At 51.3% G+C, this 24,748-nt stretch overlaps 1 protein-coding gene across 1 annotated transcript in view; it reads left to right on the top strand.

Annotated features, from left to right (window-relative positions):
* Nucleotides 3,323-24,748, top strand: part of CPAMD8 (C3 and PZP like, alpha-2-macroglobulin domain containing 8) — a 106,096-nt gene continuing 84,670 nt past the window's right edge. Inside the window, 9 exon segments of the mRNA XM_021085095.1 lie at nt 3,323-3,595; nt 8,316-8,467; nt 10,162-10,184; nt 16,695-16,860; nt 16,938-16,990; nt 21,522-21,539; nt 22,283-22,337; nt 23,301-23,414; nt 24,646-24,730. Coding sequence (XP_020940754.1) covers nt 3,363-3,595; nt 8,316-8,467; nt 10,162-10,184; nt 16,695-16,860; nt 16,938-16,990; nt 21,522-21,539; nt 22,283-22,337; nt 23,301-23,414; nt 24,646-24,730 — 899 coding nt within the window. The 5' untranslated portion in view covers nt 3,323-3,362.

Consider the following 24,748-nt stretch of genomic DNA (forward strand, 5'->3'; position numbering starts at 1 on the left):
GTGGGCTAACTGTGAACAATGAGAACCAAAAGACCACAAATCAACTGCCACTTCCAAGGCGGGGGCGGGGGGTGGGGTGGGAGAAAAGCAGGCTACTGCACATGATCCTTGCACACAGCACCACCAAGGGGATGGGCAGACCACCTAAGCTATGCCTCCTGCCCCACCCACTGATCTGCCCTCACCCTCACCCCATTGAAAGAACCAGTTCAACCTCCCCTTGGGGAGCAAGCAAGGGCACTTGTTTCTGGTTCTTGCTCTCTAGTACTGCAGCCTTGCTTGAGTCTCTCATCTGGCTTCTTATCAATTTCTCCGGATTAAAGCGTGCAAGGGTCCTAATTGGTAACAATTGGAGCAATGTATCAATAAGGCGTCCACTAAAAGCTGGGACAGTGGCATGAATTAGATTCTCCCACACAGTCTTCAAAAGGCACCAACCCTGCTAACACCTTGATTTCATATTTCAGGCCCCCAGAGCTGTGAGAGAATAAATTCCGTTGTTTTAGGCCATCCAGTCTGTGGTCCTAGGCTATAGTTTGCATTTCCCTCCTGATGTTGAGCATCTTTTCACTCACTGGTCAGCCATCTGTCTATCTTCTTTGAAGGAGCCTTCCTCAAAGGCCACACTGGGACAGGGCTCACACAGGCTGTGTGGCGGGGTCTCTGCTTCTCCATCGAGCCAGTACCCCTGGTCCTGCCAGGGCCACAGGGGACACAGGGCAAAAGAAAGCACACAGGTGCAGGAAGATTCCTACCCTTCCCTCTCCACCAGGCCCTTGCTCCCCAGGCAGTGGGAGCTCAGAGTCTTATTGAAGGCTTGTTGAAATCACCTTCCCTACATCCCTTTCCCCGGCTACTGTTCTCCCCCTACCTCCGTACCCCACCTTCCCTGATGTGTGGGAATCACACATGGCACCTTCTTCCTTTAACTGTTTGTCCCTTGTCCCATGCATGGACACACAGACTGCTTCTGGCTATTCACTGCCCCTGAGTGATGTAGCCAGCAAAGCGCTTGGCTGGGTCACCTCTGACACATCTGTGTCCTTCCAGCAGGCTCAGAGGTCCCATGCATTTTCCTGGGCAGCAACGCAGGATCCGAGCCGCGTCTGCAACCTACACCACAGCTCATGGCAACGCCGGATCGTTAACCCACTGAGCAAGGGCAGGGACCGAACCCGCAACCTCATGGTTCCTAGTCGGATTTGTTAACCACTGCGCCACGACGGGAACTCCAAATTTTTGTTTTTAAAACAAGCATTAGAATAGCATTGACTGGGAGTTCCCATCGTGGTGCAGTGGTTAACGAATCCAACTAGGAACCATGAGGTTGCAGGTTTGATCCCTGGCCTTGCTCAGTGGGTCAAGGATCTGGCGTTGCTGTGAGCTGTGGTGTAGGTTGCAGATGAGGCTTGGATCGGTGGCTCTTGCGTAGGCCAGTGGCTAGAGCTCCAATTAGACCCCTAGCCTGGGAACCTCCAGGCTAGAGGTTGAATCGGAGCTATAGCTGCCGACCTACACCACAGCCCCAGCAATGTGGGATCCTAGTCGCATCTGTAAACTACACCACAGCTCACGACAACACTGGATCCTTAACCCACTGAGCAAGGCCAGGGATCGAACCCACATCCTCATAGATGCTAGTTGGGTTTGTTAACTGCTGAGCCACGATCGGAACTCCATGGTGATCTGTTTGCTTCCTACTTGCCCCATTAGTTAAGGATCCCATACACTAAATAGCACAAGTTAGCGAGACACACAACACCCAACACCGAACAGGTGAGGTGGAGAGCTGTCTGTTAGTTACAAATATTTGCAACCCTGGACAGGGGACGGACACAGCTGGCTATTCAGGGCCATATAGGGGTTGCACTTGCAAGCAGGGCAGACAGCCAGAGGCTGTGGGAGGCAGTGATTGTAGTAACAAGGGGGAGGGATGCCCCTGCTTTCCCTTAGGAGGATGTGACTGGCTTATCTGAGTGACAAGAAAGTGAAATCTGTCAGCTGAGGACTGGGTTGGGTGCAGCTGGTCTGGCTGGCAGGGCAACTAGCCAGGTGGGATGTAACCTCTCCTGCTGAGTACAGGGCATAACTGGTGAGAGCAGGGAACTCACAGTTAGGCTTCAGGGGACCTGTAAAGCAGCACCTGAAATCTGAGACCTGTAGTCAGCTCTACAGTTATTTTATTTGTCTTACCTTATTTTATTTTTTTGCTTTTAAAGTCCGCACCTTTGGCATATGGAAGTTCCCAGGCTAGGGATCAAATTGGAGCTGCAGCTTCCGGGCTCTGCCAGATCAGAGCCACATCTTCCACCTACACCACAGCTCACAGCAACACTGGATGCTTAACTCACTGAGTGAGGCGAGGAATGGAACTGGCATCCTCATGGATACTAGTTGGGTTCTTGGTCCCCTGAGCCACAAGGGGAACTCCCACTAGAGTTTTAGAAGTAGGCCCTGGTTATCTGCAGGGGTCCTAGGACAGTTTGGGGCAGACCGGTCAGGGTGTGTGTGTGTGTGTGTGTGTGTGTGTGTGTGTGTGTGTGTGTGTGTGCGCGCCCTTCCAAAGGGATCTACAACAATGGGACCGTCACTCACTTGGGCACACTGGAAAGGGCATGAAGGGGCACCCTGCCTTCAGAGAGGGAGGGGTGCTGGCTCATCCTGGCTATTTGCCAAGGGGTAAAGTGATGTGAGGAGGGGCCTGGCCTAGGGTGTTTGTGGATTGGCGCAGGAGGGGCAAGGGAAGAAGTGAGGACCAGTAGTCAGGCGCCTTTGGGCAGCTGCGGGTCTGGAAATTTCGTTCCCTGGCCAGCCTCAGTTTCCCCAAACGGCTCAGCTCCTCAGGCCGCACGCACTGCACAGGTCCAGGCGGAGGCCGGGGCCCTTCAGGGTGTAGGGTGAAGGCTGCGCCGAAGTGCAGCAGCGCGGGGTGGGGAGGGGCGGGTCTGGTCCCTGGAGTCGGGAGTGGGGGAAGGCGGGGAGGCAGGCGACCTGGCAGGCGGACTGAGGGGGGCTGCCCAGGGAGGGGGCAGGTCCAGAGAGGGTGCCGGGCCGGGTTGCGGGGCGAAGTAGGGGCCAGGTCGGGTCGGAGGAAGGGGAAGGGAATGGGCCGGGTCTGAGGGTGCATCCGACAGAGGTTCCCAGGAGCGACTGGTGAAGAGCTGGTGGAGGGGATGAGTCCCGGAAAGAGCAGGGGCGGGACAGGGTCCGGAGAGGGGGCGGGGCGGGCGGCCGGGGAGGGCGCGGCCAGGAGGGGGGTGAGCTGGGCGGGTTTGGGCGGGGGCGGGCCCGGGGACTAGGCGGGTTCGGGGAGGGGGCTGGTCCCCGGCTGCCCCAGCCTGGCCGGGCGCGGAGCTGGGCGCATGGCGCCGGGCGCACGGCGCGGGGGCTGCGAACAAAGGGCCCCCAGCGGCGCAGAGGGGACGGTCGCGCTCGGACCCCAGCCCTGGCCTGGCCACGGCCTGGCCTCCCCCCGGGGCGCGGCGCCCCTGCGGAACTGGAAAATGTGGGGCGCCCTGTTCCAGCCGCTGCTCCGGCTTCTGCTGCTGCTGCTGTCGCCGCAGGACGGCGTGCGCGCTGCGCAGCCCCAGACCTCGTGAGTAGCCCCAGGCGACAGTGGAGGCTGGCCACCTTCTTGAGGTGGGGGCTACGGAGTTTGGCTCAGAGAGGTGCAGCGACCTGTCCAAGGCCACACAGCCTCTGGGCTGGGTCGGATCTAGAGTCTTGACTCCGGACAACCCCCACAAGACATACTGGGAAGGGAGGCAGCCTGAGGCTTAAGAAGTGGCCCGTGGAGATACAGGGACTCCTCAGAGTTAAGGTCTTGAGGCCACCCCCATCCCATCTCTCCCCCTTGGTGTGTGACCAGAGCTGACTTCTTGGGTGGCGGTTTCGAGTTGTAGGTGGCTTGAAGGTAAGAGGTGCGTGTCTTGGCTGAAAAATGGAAGGAGAGACCTACAGTTCAGTTTTCTGTGGGAGGGCATGGGGGGGTAGGAAGTGTTTGTTTTGCTTCTACATTTTTCTTGAAGTTTGCTTACAGAGCTTCTGGTGGGTTGATACAGTGAGGAGGTGAATTAACTAGCTGCTAAGGAGACTCCCATGAGTTGGCTTCATAGGAAATATTCTCAGACCTGCCAAGTTGGGTGAGCCCTGCGAGGTTGTGGGCTCAGGGGGCCTGCCTCCAGCTGCCCAGGCTCAGCCGTTTAATCCAATATGGCCTTTATGAGCCTTGTTCAAGCAGCCCTTGTATAGGAGTTCCCAGAAAACAGGTCAGCAGTGAGACTAGGTGGGTGGAGGCTCCTTTGCCACACAGTTTGAAAAGTAAGACACCGGACTGCAATTGAAGCCTGGGGATTTACCTCCCCTGGGCCTTGTGCACTTGGAACCCAGCAAACTTTTGTCCTGATGCTTTCAAAGCTGGCATCCCTTAGAATAACAAGTCTGGAGTTCCTGCTGTGGTGCACAGTATCCTCAGCGCGTCTGGCATGCTGGGATGCAGATTCGATCCCCAGCCTGGCACAGTGGGTTGAGGATCTGGTGTCGCTGCAGCTGCAGCGTAGGTCGTAACTGTGGCTCGGATCTGATCCCTGGCCCAGGGACTCCATATGCTGAGGGGCAGCCAAAAAAGAAAAAAAAAGAATAGCAATTCTCAACCATGGGATGGTTTTTGTCTTCCTGGGGTCATTCAGCAGTGTCTGGAGGCCTTCTGGGTTGTCACGTCTAGGGGGAGGCCAAGTTGCTGGAATCTGCTGGGCGGAGGCCAGGGGTGTTGCAAAACATCTTACCATGCTCAGGACGACCCCACCACAAAGTATGACCCTGTCCTCCACGAGACAGCCTACCTCGTAAGGACCAAGCTCAGAGCCGTGTGTTGCAGACTTTTAGTAGTTGTGTTTTTTTTTTTGTTGTTGTTGTTCGTTTTTGTTTTTTGTCTTTTAGGGCCGCACCCACAGCATATGGAGGTTCCTAGGCTAGGGGTCGGATCAGAGCTGTAGTTACTAGCTTACACCACAGCCACAGCAATGTGGGACCAGAGCCGCATCTGCAACCTACACCATGGCTCACAGCAATGTTGGATCCTTAACCCACTGAGTGAGGCCAGGGATCAAACTTGCATCCTCATGGATGCTAGTCAGGTTCGTTTTCACTGAGCCACAACGGGAACTCCTGTGTTGCAGACTTTTAAACAGTTCTCAGGAGTGTTTGCCTCTGATTAAAGTTGCCCCGAGATATTACCTATTAAAAATAAAATAGAGCCTCCATGCTGGGAGACACACAAGTGACCAACCCAGGGTTCCAGGTTGACCTCTAAGCCAGATCCATGGTCCACCCAGCCTGAAGGATCTCATTTTAGGAAAAGCCCCCCAATACCCACTTCTATGATCTATGTAATTTTTTTTTTTTTTTTTTTGCCACCCCACGGCATGTGGAGTTCCTGGGTCAGGGATCATATCTGAGCCAGTTCCTTAACCCATTGTGCTGGTCTGGGGATTGAACCTGCATCCCAGTGCTCCAGAGAGGCCATTGATCCTGTTGCACCATGGTGGGAACTCCTGATCCATGTGATTTTTGTGTGAGGGATTCTTGATGCCCGGAACCTCCATGGATTCGCACACTATTGTAAGACCAGTACTGTCTATACTTTACCAAACATCATCTTTCCCAGAATGGGACCTTCTAAGACCAGAGGATGAGAAGCCAGTGTCAGGCCGATTGCCTGGGGTTGCATCAGGTAGACAGTGATCTGCGGGCAAGCACTCTAATGGCTGCACTTCCTGAGCCCCAGGCAGAGTTAATTCGATCGAGGCAGGTTCTTTGGGCCTTTGGGCAAAGCTGCTGACTCATCTCTGGATAAGGACTTTAGAGTGCCCAAGGAGAATGAACATGTGGACTGTGTATTTCTTCTACACTCAGCAGGTTCTATGTAGGAGGCCCTAGGGGTCATCTGGGAACTGGAAAGAAAGATTCTGTCCTGAAAATGGCCATTTTCCCATGCTGCAGTGCGACAGGACATACGGGAATCCAGGGTCATTGTCAGAGCAGGTCGGTGTTGGAGATACTAGTACTTGACATGTACATTAGGTGATTATGTGCTCCAGACACTAGTTACATACCCAGAATCTTTGCATGCTCTGCACTGTTGAGGCCAAACACTGCACAAGGGATCCCAGGGCCATTGCATCTCCTTCTGGTCAATGCTGGAGCCAGATGCTGCACACCACATGTGAAGCAGGGGTCTTCCCAGGCTCACGTGAGACAGCACACATCCATCCCAGTGTCATTGTACTCTTTGTTACTGGTGTTGGACAGAACATATATGACACAGGGTCAGTACACATTGTGGTCAGTGCTGGATCCGGACAAAGCATCTGTGAAACTCAGGGTCATTGCATGCTCTGCCTGGTGCAGTTACTTACCTAGGATCAACGCATGCTCTGTGCATGGCTGAGGCCAGACACTGCACATAGAAACCCAGTCATTGCAGGTGCATGTAGGTGCTGGAATCAAACAGAACATTGGTCTTTACTGGGTTTAGCCATCGCTGGGCAGTGCACCTGTGAAACCAGGGTCTTTGAACACTCTGCTCAGTGCTGGAGTCACATAGTACATGATATGTCTCCAAGGTCCTCTTAGTGAATGGTGTGTGGTAAGGGTCTACATTCATCTCTTTGTGTTGGGGACTGGGGGTTGTCCCAGAGAGGTTTTTTTTTTTTTTGCCACAGTGTGCAGCTGCTTGATGTGGGATCTCAGTTCCCAGACCCGGGATTGAACCCAGGCTGCAATGGTGAAAGCACTGAATCTTATCCACTAGAGCACCAGGGAACCAGACAGAGAGGATTTCGAGAAATAAAAATCTCTCCTAATCTCAATGTTTTCCCTGTTCCAGTGTTTTCCCTTTCTCCTGTTTCCTTTGGGTGCCTGTAGTTCTGCACTGTTGGAATCAAGCTGCCTGTGCTGCCAGGCTCTTGGCATTTGCCATTGCACTATGAGTGGGTCACATAGTTATGGATGAGGCTTTGTGATTTTCCCCAGAAGCCTGCAACATAATGGGATGTGGGAGCTCAGGGAGGAACTATGCCTCCAGGTCAGATGCCCTAAGGGGACCCCAGGTCCCTCTCCTGTTTGGTTGTGTGATCTGGTGCACAGTTCCTTCTACTTCTGCAAGGTCAGCTTTCTTGTCTGGAAAGCAGGATAATGACACCTCTCTTTCAGAAATGTCTTCACAGTCAAGCTGAGGATTTTCAGAAAGAGAGGGCTCTTTTTTTTTTTTTTTTTTTTTTGTCTTTTTGCCATTTCTTGGGCTGCTCCCGTGGCATATGGAGGTTCCCAGGCTAGGGGTCTAATTGGAGCTGTAGCCACCGGCCTCCACCAGAGCCACAGCAACGCGGGATCTGAGCTGCGTCTGCAATCTACACCACAGCTCACGGCAACGCCGGATCCTTAACCCACGGAGCAAGGCCAGGGACTGAACCCGCAACCTCATGGTTCCTAGTCGGATTCGTTAACCACTGCGCCACGATGGGAACTCCAAGAGGGCTCTTTTGAGTCCATTGTTCATGGTGCTTTTCCTGTTTCAGGCCATTTAGTAGTGCTCTTGTTCTTTTTCCTTTTCCTTTTTTGGCCATCCTACAGCATATGGAGTTCCCGGGCCAGGGATTAGATCCCAACCACAGCTGCGACAGCTGTGGCAACTCTGGATCCTTTTAACCCACTGTGCTGGCCAGGGATCGAACCTGCATCCTGCAGAGATGCTGCTGATCCTGTTGCACCACAGCAGGAACTTCCAGGCTCATGTTCTTAAAATTAATGCTGCAGAAAGTTCCTTGCTTCTTTCCACTGGGTTCCAGAGTCTGGCTGCCTGGATTGGCACCTTAGCCTCTCAGTGACTTGATTTCTCTGTGACTTAATTTTTGACTCTGTCAGTGGGAGGTGTTAGCTCTTCTCACAGAGTGGCTTCGAGGATGACGGGAGAGAGTATTTTTGTTTGTGGGTACAGTGTGTGCAAAGGTTCTGTGGCAGAAGGAGCTGAGAAAAAAGGCCAGGGTTCCTAATACAGAGATTGAAGGGGGCGTGGTGCTGGGCAGATCCAGAGAAGCCGGATTCTCATCTACTGGAGGGACTTCAGAGGTGAGCAAGCTTCAAGGAGCTCACAGGTTTGTAGGTGACACAGACACATAAAGTGACAGTGGCATCAGGGTGTGGTCAGGCATAGGTGGGAGTCCACCCAGGGTGCACCCTGATTCAGCCAGGTGACAGTGAGGCTAGGGGTGAGTCAGACAATTTTTGGCCTTCACTGTGGTTTTCCTTTTCTGCAGGGGCTATTTGATCGCCGCTCCCTCTGTCTTCCGCTCAGGAGTGGAGGAAGTCATCAGTGTGACCATCTTTAACTCCCCAAGGGAAGTCATGGTCCAGGCTCAGCTGGTGGCCCAGGGCGAGGCAGTGGCACAGACCCAGGGTGCCATCCTGGGTAGGTCCCCGGGGGTGCTTGACCAGGGCTTTCTCTCTACCTTGCAAAGTGGCCTTTAGGGTTCAGGCAGTGCTGTTATTGCTTTGCTTCCATCCCACCCTACAGGAATAGGAAGGCAGGCTGCATTCTCCCCACTTTACAGATGGAGAGAGTAAGACCCAGGAGGGGCAGGATAGCAGCTCAGGTTCAGTGGGGTGCAGGTCTGGATAGAGGTGGGCACTGTTTCCTGTCAACTTTGGCTGGAGGTGGGAAGGGGGCCCAGAGGGAATCTTGTGACCTTTTCGGACCTTTAGCTGAGCTTCTAGCACCCTTGTGGTGTTAGACCCAGACTGGGCTCATAGCCACCCTGCCACTGAGTTGAGCTCAGGCCCTCAGCCAGCCTTTCCCCTGCTGTCCATCGTAAACTGCAGATAACAGCAGCACTGGCCTCCTGTACAACGGTGGTGAGGGCAGGACCCTGCCTCAGGGCCTGTCGTCTAGCAGGGCAGGTTACTCGTTCATCACACAGAGTGTGGTGCAGCCAAAGGAGACGCCAAGATGATGTCAGTCCGCCTTGGCCAACACGGCAGCCCCTGTCCTGGGGAGATGTGGGAGAGGCTGGCTTGGAGTGGAAACTAGGATTTGGGTAGGCAGGAGGGGTGCAGGTAGTCCTCATTCCATTGGTCAGTCCTGAAATCCAAATCAGGCTGGCTTCAGCAACAGAGAATTTACGGATCTCAAAACTGGAAAAGCCCACTGACATCCCTGGCCCAATCTCCCAGTTCTGCTTCTGGATGGGTCTGTATCTCCCCAGAGCTCAGAGGGAGCGTCAGTTCCAGGACCTTTGGGAAAAGTCTCAGGATCCCCCCTGATTGGCTCATGTTAGGTCATGTGCTCAACCCTGAAACAATCCCTGTGACCAAGGGGAAGGCCTGTGCTGATTGGCCCATTTTAGGTCATGTGCTTGTTCCTGAACCAATCACTATGCCTAGGAGGAAGGCCTATGTAGATTTGCACAGAGCCCCAAGAAAGATGGGCAGAAGCCCCACTAAACCTTATGAATTTGGACCTGGACAGGTGGCTCCTCCAAGAAAATCGAGCTTCTGCTAGCAGGAAGTAGAGGAATGACACCAGAAGGCAAAATCAGTAGATGCCTAATCAAGTCCTGAGGCCGAAGAGCCTGGATAAGTATCAGGATGACAAATGACTTAATTTGGGTAGGAGAGAGGGTGATGGGAGACAAGTTAGATCCACTGGAGTGAGGTCCGCTGGGGACCTCAGTCTCTTCTTCTTTCTCTATCTTCCCTCTTCTCTCTACCTTTTCCCTTGTTCCTTTCTCCTCTACCTTTCCCTCTACCTTTCCCCTTGTTCCTCTCCCCTGGAGCTTTCTCTTTGCTTCCCTCACAGCTTACCTTGGGCAGGGGCCAGGGGTAAAGTGAATTAAATATGCAGGCTGGCCAGGTTTCCCCTGAATAGCTGGGCTTTGTCTATCCCCTCTGGTCTTCTGTACTTGCCAGGATGGAGGAAACCTCTCACTTCTGCCAACCCCAGCCCAGCCCAGGCCAGACCAGCATGACCCAGGGTGTGTGTTTGTCAACAGAAAATCCCTCCGAGTTGAGAAAGCCCCTGTTTGTAAGGCTGCTGCTCAAGGAGGCTGGAAAACACAGCTCCTGATTTAACTGTTTACATTTTATTTTCATTTTTTTTTCTTTTAGATAAAGGGACAGTCAAACTCAAGGTAAGCTATGAATTTTTACAATCAGAAACCTTACCCTGGAAATAAAGAATTGAATTGGAACAAGAGATGTTGCATGCGTTGGGAGAAAAATCATTAATGTAGGGAAAAAGTTTAGAAAAGGAGAAAACTCGCCCAGAATCCATTCCTCATACTTTTCACTTTTTCATATTTCCTGTAAATCTTTGTCCCCACAAAGACGTTTTCTTTCGGGAGTTTCCATTGTGGTTCAGTGGTTAACGAACCCGACTAGTATCCATGAGGACTTGGGTTCGATCCCTGGCCTCGCTCAGTGTGTTAAGCTATAGTGTAGGTCACAGATGTGGCTTGGATCCCATGTTACTGTGGCTGTGGTGTAGGCTGGAGGCTACAGCTCCGATTCGACCCCTAGCCTGGGAACCTCCATATGCCGCGGATGTGGCCATAAAAATACAGAAAAGAAAAAAGACATTTTATTTCATAGTTGCAATTAAAAGGCATATTGTGCCTTTCCTGCTGTTTTCTCTCAATAGGTTGCATAAACATACTTCCATATTTCCAAGCCTCTGTAATTATAATTTGCATCCTATTGTAAATAGCATTCCACTGCATATCTTTTATATACTAACTTACTAAAAAAAACCCCAAAAAACCCAAAAACCAAAAAAAAACTTACATTGCTTGTACACAGTTAAATTTTTTGTTTGTTTGTTTTCAGTGTTTTGATAATATGGTCCAAAAGTTGAGAGCATCTTTGTGCATAAAGCGGTATTAGTATTCTGGATGCCCTCCTTAGGCCGAGTACCCTGACAGTAGAACTACCAGGTTAGGATCCAAGCCTCTTTCTGGGTCCTATTTTGTCTTAGAAGACACAACAGTGCCTGTGCTGTACATTACACATCATCTATACTTTAGAGACCAAATTTCCAGCAGCTGCACTGGCATTGAATATTTTGACTGTAAAATTATTATACATAACAAACCACATGTAGGTAATTCTCTGACATGGGTTCCTTTTAAACTGCAGTCCTTGGATTTCAAGGCAGTTGTAAGCCCCCAAATTGTTGGCATTTTCTGCATTAGCGTCTTTAACGCTTACCAGATGCTCAAAGGAATCCCTGAAAGAAAGGGCTAAATAGAGAATCATTCTAGATTCTAATGTGCTCTCCCCCAGTGATCTGAACCAAGTCCGAGGTTGTTCCTCTCCCACTGGAAGGGATGTGTCATTGGGGTCTAATTGCTGTGGGGCAGCGCTGCTGTCAATATTGGAATTCTTTCTCTAGAGTTGCCTCCCCGGGGGCGATTTAAACAATGTTTGGTTGTCACAACTGGGAGGTAGGGGTGGAGGGGAGTTGCTACTGGCTTCTAATGGGTAGAGACCAGGGATGCTGCTCAACATCCTACCATGCACAGGATGGCACCCCGCACCCCAAGGTTGGACCAGCCCCAGATGTCCACAGCTGGAAAACCCGGGATAAATACCAGAGCCACCCTTGCCAGCTTCCTGTGAGCAGATCTTCTGCTTTCTTGTGAATCAGAAAGCAGGGCTGCTACAGACAAGGGTTAAGATTATGTATACCCTGTCCCCAACCATTCCAACCACTCTTGGAGTTCCCGTTGTGGCTCAGTGGGTTAAGAACCGGACTGAGTATGCATGAGGATGTGAGTTGGATCCCTGGCCTCACTCAGTGAATTAAGGATCCGGTGCAGGTCGCAGATGCGGCTCTGATCTGGCATTGCTGGGGCTGTGGCGTAGGCTGCCAGCTGCAGCTCCAATTTGACCTCTAGTCTGGGAACTTCTATATGCTGCAGGTGTGGCCCTAAATAAATAAATAAATAAATAAAAAAGAAGACACTCTTCACAGAACAGATGCTGTGGATTTGTATAAGAAACTGATGAAGGGCCGTGTGACTCTGAGAGAGGGGCCAGGGGATCGTAACACTAGACTGGAGACTCTCAGAAGGGTCTCAGATCCTTAGTGTTTAGAATGGCTCTGGATGAGCCTTTTTTGTTTTGTTTTGTTTTGGCCACAGCCATGGCATGAGGAAGTTCCTGGGCTAGGGACTGAACCCGAGCCACAGCAGTGACAATGCCAAATCCTTAACTGCTGGGCCACCAGGGAACTCCTGGATGAGCCTTTCTAATGTGGGGGGTGGGTGGGGAAGGATTCTACCCCCAGCCCCTAGGGGACACGGGCAGTGTCTGGAGATGTTTCTGGTTATTGTAACTGAGGATGAGGATGCTACTGGCATCTAGTGGGTGGAGGCCAGAGAGACTGAGTGGAGAGTGGGTGATGCAATTCAAGTTAGATCCACTGGAGTGAGGTCCACTGGGGACCTCAGCCTCCTCTTCTTTCCACCCTTCTCCTTGTTCCTTTCCTCTGCAGTTTTCTCTTTGCTCCTCTCACAGCTTACCTTGGGCAGGGGCCAGGAGTGAAGTGAATTAAGTATGTTTAACACTCTGCACTGACAGGATGCCGCCCCCCGCCCCCCCGCACCATCCCCACCACTGCAAAGGATAATCCAGTCCTAAAAGTCAGTAGTGCCGAGGTTGAGAAACTCTGCTTCGTGGAACTATGGTGTGGGCATCAGACAAGAGAGAAGGTGCTCTTGTGGGTATAGGACCCTCCCCCTCCTCAATTCCCTGATCACTGTCCCACCCACTGTTCAGTCCTGCCTGCCTTGGGGACATAAGCATTTCCAGGTACACATTTTGGAAGCCAGTCATTGGCTGCCATGGGCAGGCCCTGCCCAGTTTGTCTTGTTTTTCTCATGTGCAGCAAAGATGCTGGTTAGAAGCCCTTGGTGGAATTTTCAAGAAAGCATACCTAAGCCTTTGTGATTTTTTTTTCCTTTTCATGGCTGCACCTGAGGCATATGGAAGTTCCCAGGCTAAGGGTTGTATTGGAGCTGCAGCTGCCGGCCTCTGCCACAGCTGCAGCAGCAATGGATCTGAGCTGCAACCTATGCTGCAGCTTGAGGCAATACTGGATCCTTAACCTACTGAGCAATGCCAGGGATTGAACCCACATCCTCACAGAGACAACTTAACTGAGGTCCTTAACTGAGCCACAATGGAAACTCCAAGATGTTTGTTTTATTCTGACCCTTCCTCCCCTTTCCTTCCTTCCCTCTCCTCTCCTCTCCTCTTCTTTCTTTCTTTCCTCTCTTTCTTTCTTTCCTCTCTCTTTCCTTTCCTTTCCTTTCCTTTCCTTTCCTTTCCTTTCCTTTCCTTTCCTTTCCTTTCCTTTCCTTTCTTTCCCCGCTGCATATGGAAGTTCCCAGGCTAGGGCCTGAATTGGAGCTGCAGCTGCTGGCCTATGCCACAGCCACAGCAATGGCAAGTTCCCAGCCACGTCTGCGACCTACACCACAGCTCATGGCAAGGCCAGATCCTTAACCCACTGAGTGAGACCAAGGATCAAACCCTTATCCTCGTGGATACTAGTCGGGTTCATTACTGCTGAGCCACAGTGGGAACTCGCTATTTTGCTTTTTCTGTGTACCAGTGTCTTAAGCACCTATTAACTCCCAAGCATGAAGTTGGACACATCCTTGGCGGAGGGGTGGGTCAGGCAGTAAACTCACAATTACAGACATACGATCACCTCAGAAAGTAGTAAGTGTTCTATTTGACTTTAAAATATGCCGGAGAAAGAGAGTACTAATGAGTGGGGGGTAGAGCCACATATTATATGGCAGCGAGGATCCTTCTGAGCTGAAACTGGGAGGAACCAACATGTAGGGATCTGAGGGAAGGGCATTCCAGGCAGAGGGAACAGCCAGTGCAAAAGTTTTGGGACAGGAAGAAGGCAAAAAAAGAGGCAGCCAATGGCCTGGAGTGGAGCCAGCCAGGAGCTCCCATAAATAGTGGGAGGGAGATTTCCAGTCTGTGGCATCAGCCCTCATCTGAATTCCTCCTCTTTGGATGGTTTCCATGTTCAAGAGGAATCATGATACCTGTCGCCACCATCTGTGGGTGGGTGTCTGTTGTATGCTCTGTCTTTATAGTCGTGATCACCCACCTTTACAACAATGCATCGGAAACTCAGAGGATCCTGTGACTCTGGAGGCTTTTCTCTTGGGTATACTTGCTGGATGCCCATGGAGCCTGGTGGTCTGGGACCTCCACCCAAAGCCCCAGGGGCCTCCCTGGCCTGGAGGGGTGGGGTGCTGGGCGTTCATCATGGGGGTGGATAGGCCTGCTATGAAACTGACCCCTCCACACAGCCCCCTCCAGAGGGCAGCCAGCCCCAGCGAGCTTCTTACTTTGGCTGGGCCCTGGGCCCCCTACCTGTGCTCTCAGCTTCCAATGATGCCAGCTTTGCTGGCCGTCTCTCCTGCATAGACCTCGGCCCCCAAGTGCTTGGCTGTCACTGATGCTAAAGGAATGGATGTGGATCACTGAGGTCAGGAGTGGGGGTGGGGGATCAGCGCAGTCTTCAACATTACGGAAAGACCTCTGGCTGCTGGCAGGTGCAGGATCAGGTAGGACCACCACTTTGATCAGAGACTTGATTGGAAATGGTGGCTCTGCAGCTTTGGAGACCTGGGGTGAGTTACTTCATGTCCCCAAAGGTCACATCTGACACGCTCTGTTCTCAAGCGCAACTTCTTATCCCCCAGAACCCCCACTTCCCCCCACCCTGGCACACTGCCCTCTAAGGTCCCCCCCCATCTCCCTCCTACCTGCGTGTTCCCTGCTTTTCTGGGTGACCTGGGACTTTTTCCTCCTTGCATGAAGGTCTTTGGCTGAGACCTTCAGGCAAGGAATTTGGGGTCAGAGTAAGGGGTTTATCCTCAGGTTGGTCCTGAAGCTTAACTGCAGTTGGGAGGGACTCCACAGGCCTATGAAGCTCCATCCTGAGGGTGGCAGATAGGCAGACAGGCAGGGTCCTGATGCTGTTCAGAGCAGACAGGAGGGGCAGCCAGAGAGAGGTGCTGCGGGGATGGATAGGATCCTGACATCCTTTGACCTCATCTATAAAATGGGCACACTGGCGCGAGAACCGATCAGATAATTCGGGAGGACGCTTAGCATGGTTGTTTGCTGTGACAATGATAAGGGTGTTTTCACCCCTTGAGGGACCACCCAGGTGGATGCTGACAAACAACTGGGAGAGGAACAGCCCACATTTGTTTGGTCCTAGGAATGGGTGGTGCGTGTAGCTCCCAGTATGAACTGCTGAGCATATAATGTCCCTCTGCCAGGCACCCAGGGGGGGCCATGAGCATTGTATTTATGGCACGTGATCTCATCCAGAGAGTTGTAACTTTGCTTTGCTTTAATCATAAAAGGAGCTTCAGTAGGTTATGACTCACATGCGTGGCTGTTCCACTCATTATTTAAAAAAAAAATAAGGGGAGTTCCTGTTGTGGCTCATCAGAAATGAATCTGACTAGCATTCATGAGAAGGCATGTTTGATCCCTGGCCTTGCTCAGTGGGTTAAGGCTCTGGTGTTGCCATGAGCTGTGGTGTAAGGTCGCAGACACGGCTTGGATCCTATATTGCTGTGGCTGTGGCATAGGTTGGCAACTACAGTTCTGATTCGACCCCTAGCCTGGGACCCTCTGTATGCTGCGGGTGCAGCTCTAAAAAGACAAAATAAAAAGGAGGGGGATTATATAGGGTAGCTTCCATTCCCTGAATGCTGCAAATCTTGCCCTAGAAAAATTTGAACTCCAGGGCCAACCCTTAAGACTGCACTTTTTGTTTGTTTGTTTTTACCACTTTAAGCCTTTTAAAGTGGACAATTTGATGGCATGTAGTACATTCACAATGTTGTGTAACCACCACTCTTAGCAGGTTCCAGAACATTTTCATCACCCCAGAAGGAAATCCTGTCCCCATTAGCTGTCACTCCCCATCCCCCATCTCCCACCAGTCCTGGGTACCCACTCATCATTTGCTGTCTGTATGGATTTGTTTGTTCTGGACAGTTCATATAAATGGGATTGTATAATGTGTGTGCAGTGAGACAAAACACAGAGGCACACACATTTTATATATATATATATATATGAGATATGTAAAAATATGCATATATATACATGTACATATTCATATGTAAATGTGTATATGAAGGGGCTGGGGTCTCCGTCCCCACCAGCTCACCAGCTATGACTCCATTTGGGTAAGATAGGAGATGATTTTTGTAGCTCTGCAGGGGCGAGGATATCTTCGCAAGCTTGCAGTATCAGGAGAGGAGAAGGCTTTGTCGTGTCAAGCTAGACCAGTGTTTTTCAGTCTTGGCTGTTGACATCTGAGGCTTGATCCTTCTTTGCTGTGGGGGTGTCTTGTGCATCGCAGGGTGTTGAACAGCATCCTTGGCTTCCACCCACCAGATGCCAATAGCACCCACTCCCCAAAGCTGTGACTCCCAGAAATGTCTCTAGATACTGCTGAGTATCCCTTGGGGGCACAGTCACCTCCAGGTGTGCACCCCTGCCCTAGACCTTCATGCTGCTTTCCTAGCACCTGGGTCTGTTCTAGGGTGACACCCCCTGCCTTAAGCTCCGTGCTCTGCCTGCAGGTGCCCGCAGGCCTCCGGGGCCAGGCCCTCCTGAAGGTGATGGGTCTTGGCCAGGGGGCAGAGGAGGGCCCTCTCTTCCACAACCAGACTTCGGTGACCGTGGACGGCCGGGGCGTCTCTGTGTTCATCCAGACTGACAAGCCAGTGTACAGGCCCCAGCACCGAGGTGGGCGGCTGGCGTGGGCCGGGCGGGAGGGCTGGCCACAGCCTGGAGCTGCCACACACCACTCTCCTCTCTTCCAGTGCTCATCAGCATCTTCGCCGTAACCCCAGACCTGAGACCAGCTACTGAGAAGGTGAGATCGGCTTCTAAAACCATGTGCGTGGAACACACCTACTCTATGTGGGTGGGTCTGCTTGGCCAGGGCCACCATCAACCATTGGCCTTTCTCCCCTGCCTCTTCCAGTTTCTACCTCCATTCTCGGTTTCCTCCCAAGGCTCCATGTCCCCTGGGGACCTGCGGGCAGGGGAGGGGGCGCAACTGTATGACAGAGGGAGGCAAGAGTGTTGGGGCATGCTTCTATGGCCTATCATTTGATAGCTGTGCATTTATTTAACATTTATTAGAAAGAAAGTAAAACTGCCACTTCAAACCTACCATTTCTCCTTCAAAATAAATACATACACGGAGTCCTCCTGTGGTGCAAATGGTTAAGGATCCAGCATTGTTACTGCAGTGGCCCGGGTCACTACTGTGGCATGGGTTCAATCCCTGGCCCAGGAACTTCCACATGCTGTGGGGGTGGCCAAAAATAAAATAAAAAATACATAAATATAGCCATATATAAGAGGTATTGCTTTTCTCTTAACTTTTTGTTTAGAAATAACTTCAGATGTAGGGCAAAGTTGGAAGAACAGCACAGAGAGTTTCCTGCAGGCCCTTCATGGAGCCCAAGAGTGGCCCAACTTCCTGCAAAGGGCTGGGCAGTAAATATGTTTGGGTCTGCAGGCCAGAGGGATTCTGTCGTGGCTCGCAACTTGAAACCACCCAGATTGCATAAAATCAGCTATGGACAGTACATGGATGAATGAGCGTGGCTGGGTGCCAATAAAGTTTTATTTGCACAAGCAGGCAGAGGGTCGGATCTAGCTCAAGGGCCATAGGTGGCCTAGCCCTGATCTGGAACAGGGGTTCTCAGTCTGGAGTGTGCCTCTGAATCTCCTGGAGGGCTTGTTCACACACAGATTGTTGGGCCTTCCCCAGTATTTTTGACGCGGGAGCTTTCTGGGAGGGGTCCAAGGGTCTATATTTCTAACAGGTTCCCAGCTGTAGCTGCTGCTCTGGTAAGCCCACTTTGAGAAACATAGATCTAGATTCACCAATTACATACATTTCACTGCGTTTATGTGCTTTCTTCTTCTTTTTTTGTTTAATACTATTGGACTATAGTTAACGTATTTATTTATTTATTTTTTTGGAGTATTTACATTTAAAAAATTTCTAAAAGTTTTTAAATGGGAGTTCCCTGGGAGTTCAACAGTTAAGGATCCTATGTTGTTACTGCTGTGGCTTGGACTATAGTTAACTTACAATGTTTATTAGTTTCAGGTATATAGCAAGTGAATCAGTGATACACACACACAGCCATGCTTTTTTTCCATATAGATTATTACCAGCTATTGAGTAGATGTCCCTGTGCTGTATGATAGGTCCTTGTTAACACACTTATGAGCTTTCTCTCTCTTTTTCCCTCTCTGTATATATCTATATACATCCATCTATATATATATATATAGTTATAAAATTATTTTAATGAGAAATCATTTGAGACTAATCTCCCAATATCACTTTGCCTCTAAACACTTCTGCTGCTATCCTTTAAGAACAAGAACACTTTCTCATGTAGCCAAAGTACAATCATCACATTTAAGAATTTTGACATCAATCCAACAATATTATCAAATATAAAATCTGTATCATTCCAATGATGTCCTTTATAGCATGTTTCTTTGCTGGTCCAGGATCTAGTCCCCGACCACCTGTCAGATTTAGTCATTGTGTCTCTTGCATCCTTTACCCTGAATCAGTTCGTTGGCCTTTCCTTGTGTTTCATTGCATTGACTCTTTTGGGGAGTCCATGCAGTTGTTTTGAAGAGCGTCCCCTAGTGGGCCGGCCTGCTGGCTGGTCCTCTGTGATCAGGTTCAGGATGTGTGTCTTGGGGCAGGATCCACAGGAGCTGGGCTGGTTCTCCCTGGTGCAAATCCCAAGGCCCCTGACATTGGTTTGTTAGGTTCCTGGTGATGTTAACTGCGACCAGAGGTTCAGGGAAAGTCAGACTGGTTTCTCCCCACAAAAGTCACTGTTTCCCCACTGTAACCAGTACATAATCTGGGGGGGGGGGACACTTGAGACTGTGTGAACACCCTGTTACCGGTCACCATGCCCACTCTCTTGTTTTAGCATCCACAGATGAGTCCCAAATTATATGATTCAAAACTTGCTGTGATGCTTGCAAAGTGGTGATTTTTCCAACACTGTTGCTTCTTCTATATTATTAGTTAGTATTCCGCTACAAAGAGGTGCTTTCAGAAGTGCCTTGATTGTAAAGGAAGAGATTTAAATAAACTGTACACACACGTAGGAAAGATGGGAATACAGTCTGGGGCTACTTTAGTTGAGGGACCACGGAGGGGCCTCATGTACGACACTTACTGTGTGCCAGCTGCTGTTCTAGCACTTGGGGCACATGACTGAGCAGAGCCGACCTGCTTATAGTCTGGAAAACAATCCTGCAAAGTTCCCTGCTGGGTCCCTGGCTAGAAGCATGGTTCTGTTGGGCACACACAGCTTTTTCTTTCATCATCCTGAGTTTCCAAACTGCCTTTTCATTGGATATTTTAATGCACTTGTCCACGTTTTTGCCACAGCCTTTCAAACTCACCTCTATGCCCGAGTTCCTTCTGCCAAAGGAAGGCTTTGAACCCAACTGCCCCCTCCTGGTGGACATTTGCTTGTTTCCAGGGTTTGGCTATTGTCAGAAATGTTGCCATGATTGTCTTTATGCTCGAACCTTCTTTTCCACTGGCGTGTCCTTCCATAGGCTCAGCTGGACCCCAGCAGTGGGATACCAGGGTCTATAGCCAGGGCAGTGTCGAAGGCCTTGGTTGTTGTGTGTTTCTGAATGGATGGTGCCCAGATGTCGGAGGGAACTGTCTGCCTACAGCCTTCCCTGGGGAAAGGGCTAGGGAGTGAGACTAGTTCATGTGATACCAGCTCCTGCCCAGTGTCCAATTTTTGCCAGAAAGGGCTTCATGCAAATGATGGCAGGAGAAGGCCCTGGATGTATGCCTGCAGCTGCCTATTTTCCTCTGAAAGTTGGTTGAGGTTCTTGACTGGGTGAGGCCCGAGAGGAATAAACCACAGGACATTGAATTAAAAGTGCAAAGCTTGGAGTTCCGGTTGTGGCACAAAGGAAACGAATACCACTAGGAACCATGAGGTTGTGGGTTCGATCCCTGGCCTTGCTCAGTGGGTTAAGGATCCAGCGTTGCCGTGAGCTGTGGTGTAGGTTGCAGACACGGCTTGGATCTGGCATTGCTGTGGCTGTGGCCTAGGCCGGTGGGTACAGCTCCGATTTGACCCCTAGCCTGGGAACCTCCTCATGCTGTGGGTGCAGCCCTAAAAAGGACAAAAAGACAAAAATAAAATAAAATAAAATAAAGGTGCAAAGCTTGGAGTTCCTGTCATGGCTCAGCGGAAACGAATCTGGCTAGTATCCATGAGGATGCAGGTTTGATCCCTGGCCTCACTCAGTGGGTTGAGGATCCCATGTTGCTGTGGCTGTGGTGTCGGCTGGCGGCTATAGCTCTGATTCAAACCCTAGCCTTGGAACCTCCATGTGCCTCTGGTGTGGCCCTAAAAAGACAAACACACACACACACACACACACACACACACACACACACACACACAAGTGCAAAGCTTCCCAGTGTCTTTGGGCTCCATACAGACACCCCTGAGCTGATGCAGACTGATCCATATGCACAGGGCCAGCTGTGCATGGCCACCAGGCAAGACGTGCTTCTGGGATCAGGAAGCATAGCTGTATAAGCAGTTACCTGCATTGGAGACAGTGTCGACTGTTCAGTTGGCTGTTGATGGGCACCAGCTAGAAGCTGGACTCCAGGCATGTGTTGGGGTGGAGTGGTGGTTCAGGGATGAAAAGCGCGCATTCCAGGCCTTCAAGGAAGCTGGCATGAGCCATTTGAAAAAAAGCAACCCATGCAGCCTGGGACTGCTGCCTGGAGGAGCTGTCCCTGATTGGGGCCTGGGGGTACATGGAAAGGAGGGTAGGGCTGTGACAGGGAGCAAGGAACACAGAGGCTCCGGATGGGCCTGGCCACCCTAATGGCCAATGGCAATTGTGTGAGTTTGCTGGATGACTTAAGCAACAGAAATGTATTCTTTCCCAGTTCTGGAGGCTGGAAGTCTAAGATCAAGGTGTGTGCAGAGTTGGTTCCTTCCACGGGCCATGAGAGGAGTATCTGTTCCAGGTCTCCCTCCTTGGCTTATAGCTGGTCATCTTCTGTGTCTTCACACCGAATCTGTGTCCCCATTTCCCCTTCTTTTGACATCAGTCCTATTGGATGATGGGACCCATGCTAGGAACCTTCTTTTAACTAATCACCTTTATAAAGACCCGTCTCCAAATACATTCTGAGCACCAAGGGCGAAGACATCAACATATGAATTTGGGGAGGAGGAGGACACCATTCAACCCATCATAGCACCTGTGCTTGTCCCCAGAGATGAACACTCAGGGTCCGTGGAGGGCTCAGGGCTTTTGGGAGGGGTTGCTCACCGACTCTGTCTGTCTCTTTGCAGCTGGAAGCTTACATCCTGGTGAGTGGCCTGCTCTCTGCAAGATCTGGTCTGTCTTTGCCCACCACCTGCCCTCTGCGTCGATCCCTGCCTGCCCCTGTGCCCCACAGGCTGAGACCTGGTCCATGCCTGTCCCTGGGTCCACCCTGGCTAAGCGCGTGTCTGCCCATCTGTTTGGTGTTTTTTTTTTTCTTTTTAGGGCTGCACCCATGGCATATGGAGGTTCCCAGACTAGGGGTAGAATTGGAGCTACAGCTGCCGGCCACTGCCACAGCAACATTAGATCCGAGCCCTGTCTGCCACCTACACCACAGCTCAGGCTACTCCCGATCCTTAACCCACTGAGCGAGGTCAGGGATGGAACCAGCAACCTCAGGGTTCCTAGTTGGATTCGTATTTGCTGGGCCACAGTGGGAACTCCTGCCCATCTGTTTTGTAGATTTGCATACAGCTCCCTAAATGTGGAAGCATGTCAGCCCCTTATGCCTCCTTGTCCTCAGACAATGCCCTTCTGTGCCCCAAGCTTCCTTCTGCCCCGTGTAAATAGCTAATCTTGCAGTCTGCCCTCCCGCTTGTCCTGCCCTAGAGAGAGGGCTCAATGGGCCCGCATGCGCACTGGACACACACACAGACACACACACACAGACACACACACACACACGGACACACACACACACACACGGGGACACACACACACACACACACACACACACACACACACACACACGGGCTGCCCTAAACTTACTGCATGTCGCCCCCTGCAGGACCCTCGGGGCTCACGGATGATGGAGTGGAGACACTTGGAGCGCCTGTGCTGTGGTAATTTTCTCTCCCACCTTCTCTCCTAATTCCTTCTGCGGTTTGGGGGCTGCACGTTTGGGTGGCAGAGGCCATAAACCTTCCAAGAAACTTGAATGTGCTCTGTCTGGGCACCTGCCGCTCCTTCCCTTCAGCGTCGGGCGCTCTGCCCTCTTTACTTGGTGCCTGGGATCCAGCGGAGGCTCCTCCCATCGCTCGAGACCTTTCTAGCATATCCAGGCCCCGTTTGTTGGGATCCCCCACCTTCCTCCCAGTGCAGGGCTTCCTCCTCTTCGTTCATCGCCCAGCACGAGACATTTCCAGCTAGGAATCAGAAGGGTTTGCTTCAGCTGAGGAGCCGGCATTTTTTCTTTCTCTATGACAATGAGGGCCGGTAACCACATCTCCCTTTGTATTTTGACCCTAAGGGAAGTGGAGCCCCATAGGTGGGATGTGGGGAGACTGAGGACAGCTGTGCACCCTCAACCAGAGAAGTGCACAAACATGACCGGCCAGAAGTTGTGACTTGGGGGGGCCCTCAGTGAGTGATGTGTGTCACACATGCCTCCAGGACCCCTCCTCATATCCACTTCCCTCTTCCTGATTCTGAGATGCCTGGGGAGGGCTGCCAGGTAGGGACAGGGCTTATGTGATTCTCTGTCACCTAGGGAATGACTCGGGTGAGGAGCAGAGTGGATAAGCTGGGTGGCCCGTCTCCCTGGCTTGTCCAGCTCACCACTTGCACTTGGCCTTGGCCTCAAGGCTCCCCAAGGAACCCAAGCTGTCTCTTGCTGCTTCTCTGCCTCAGCTTATCGAGGTGCTTGTTCTGCACAGACCCCACCAGCCTCAGGTGCCTCTGGCTTCCCTGAGGGATGGGGGAGGCGCAGAGTCTCCAGGGAGCCTCTGCCTTGACCTCATTGCCAGATGCCAGGTTCTCTGCACATGCACTTGCCTCGGCATAAGCAGGTATCTCTTGTCACACAGGCATCACCAACATGACCTTCCCCTTGTCCGACCAGCCAGTACTGGGAGAATGGTTCATTTTTGTTGAACTGCAAGGCCACGTGTACAATAAGTCCTTCGAAGTTCAGAAGTATGGTAAGTTGGTAAATCTTAGGATCCTAGGATTTCAGATCTGGGAGAAACCCCAAATGACACAGATGACAAGGGGGAAGATGGTGGGAGCCTTGTTCACCAAGAGCTCAGTAGAGCCAGGCACCATGAGGAGGGCTGGGCCATTGTCATGTCCTTTAAAAAAAAATTGCGGTAAAATATATGACTTCATATGAGTAGACTCATATAGTATTTGTCTTTTTTTGACCGGCTTATTTCATTTTGCATAATGTCCTCAAGGTTCATCCTTGCTGCAGCATGTGTTAGAATGTGCTTTTAAGGCTGTCATTTTTTTTTCCTTTTTTCTTTTTCTTTTTTTGGCCTAGCCCATGGCATGTGGAAGTTCCTAGGCCAGGGATCGAACCCGAGCCATAGCAGTGACAATGCCAGATCCTTAACCGCTAGGCCACCTGGGAACTCTTAAGGCTGTCACTTCCTTTTGTTCTTTTATCCTCATCCTGAACCTATGAGGCATCTCCATTTTATAGATGGGGAATCTGAGGCCGAGGGAGCCATTAAGGAAATTGCTCCAGTAACAAGCTGGAGAGCGAACCTGGGGCAGAGCCACGTGCTCTGCTTCTGAGCTAAGATTCTCCCTTATGAGGTCAAGGGTTTCTCTTCTTTTGACGAGGAAGGACTTGGAAGGATCAGCCATAGAGGTCAGAGTCATGAGCTGCAAGCAGCAAAAGCCAAGTCCAGACTCAGCAAAATGAAAGGGATTTAGGGGCTCGTAACAAACTCTCAGGACCAGGGACTTCACGTTTCCTCTTATCTGTTCCCTGGCATCCATCCTTTCCCAGGCTGTACAGGGTGACGAGATGGCTGGATACGTCCAGGACAGCAAAGAGTGACCTGCTCCAGCTGCCAGGACACTCAGAATGCCCCTAGTGGGTCCAGGAGCCTTGCCACTTTTGTTTCCCTGGGATGGGCTGGAATTGGCTGCACTCAAAGCAGGTGGCCTAAAATTGATGAGACACAGCGCCCTGAGACAAACAGGGTGCTGGTCCCCCAGAGATAGGAAATAGATACGAAGACCAGCAAAATCCTCCAAGAGCTGCCTGTGCTCAACAAAACAGGGTGTGGATTCCCATGGCATGAAGGCCCCAGAGTGGCCTTTGCCGTTCTCCTTCCCACACCTCTAGAACCCCTCTGAGTGAGGCCAGGACCCCAGTGGCAGAAGCCACCTGCCTCCCTCCTCTCTGCTCTCTCTCTTCAGTGTTGCCGAAGTTTGAGCTCCTTATTGACCCTCCCCGGTATATCCAGGACCTGGACACATGTGAGACGGGCACTGTGCAGGCCAGGTGAGAAAAAAGGCTGCC

This window comes from Sus scrofa, chromosome 2, assembly GCF_000003025.6.
Source record: "Sus scrofa isolate TJ Tabasco breed Duroc chromosome 2, Sscrofa11.1, whole genome shotgun sequence".
In the NCBI taxonomy this organism is placed as follows: Eukaryota; Metazoa; Chordata; class Mammalia; order Artiodactyla; family Suidae; genus Sus; species Sus scrofa.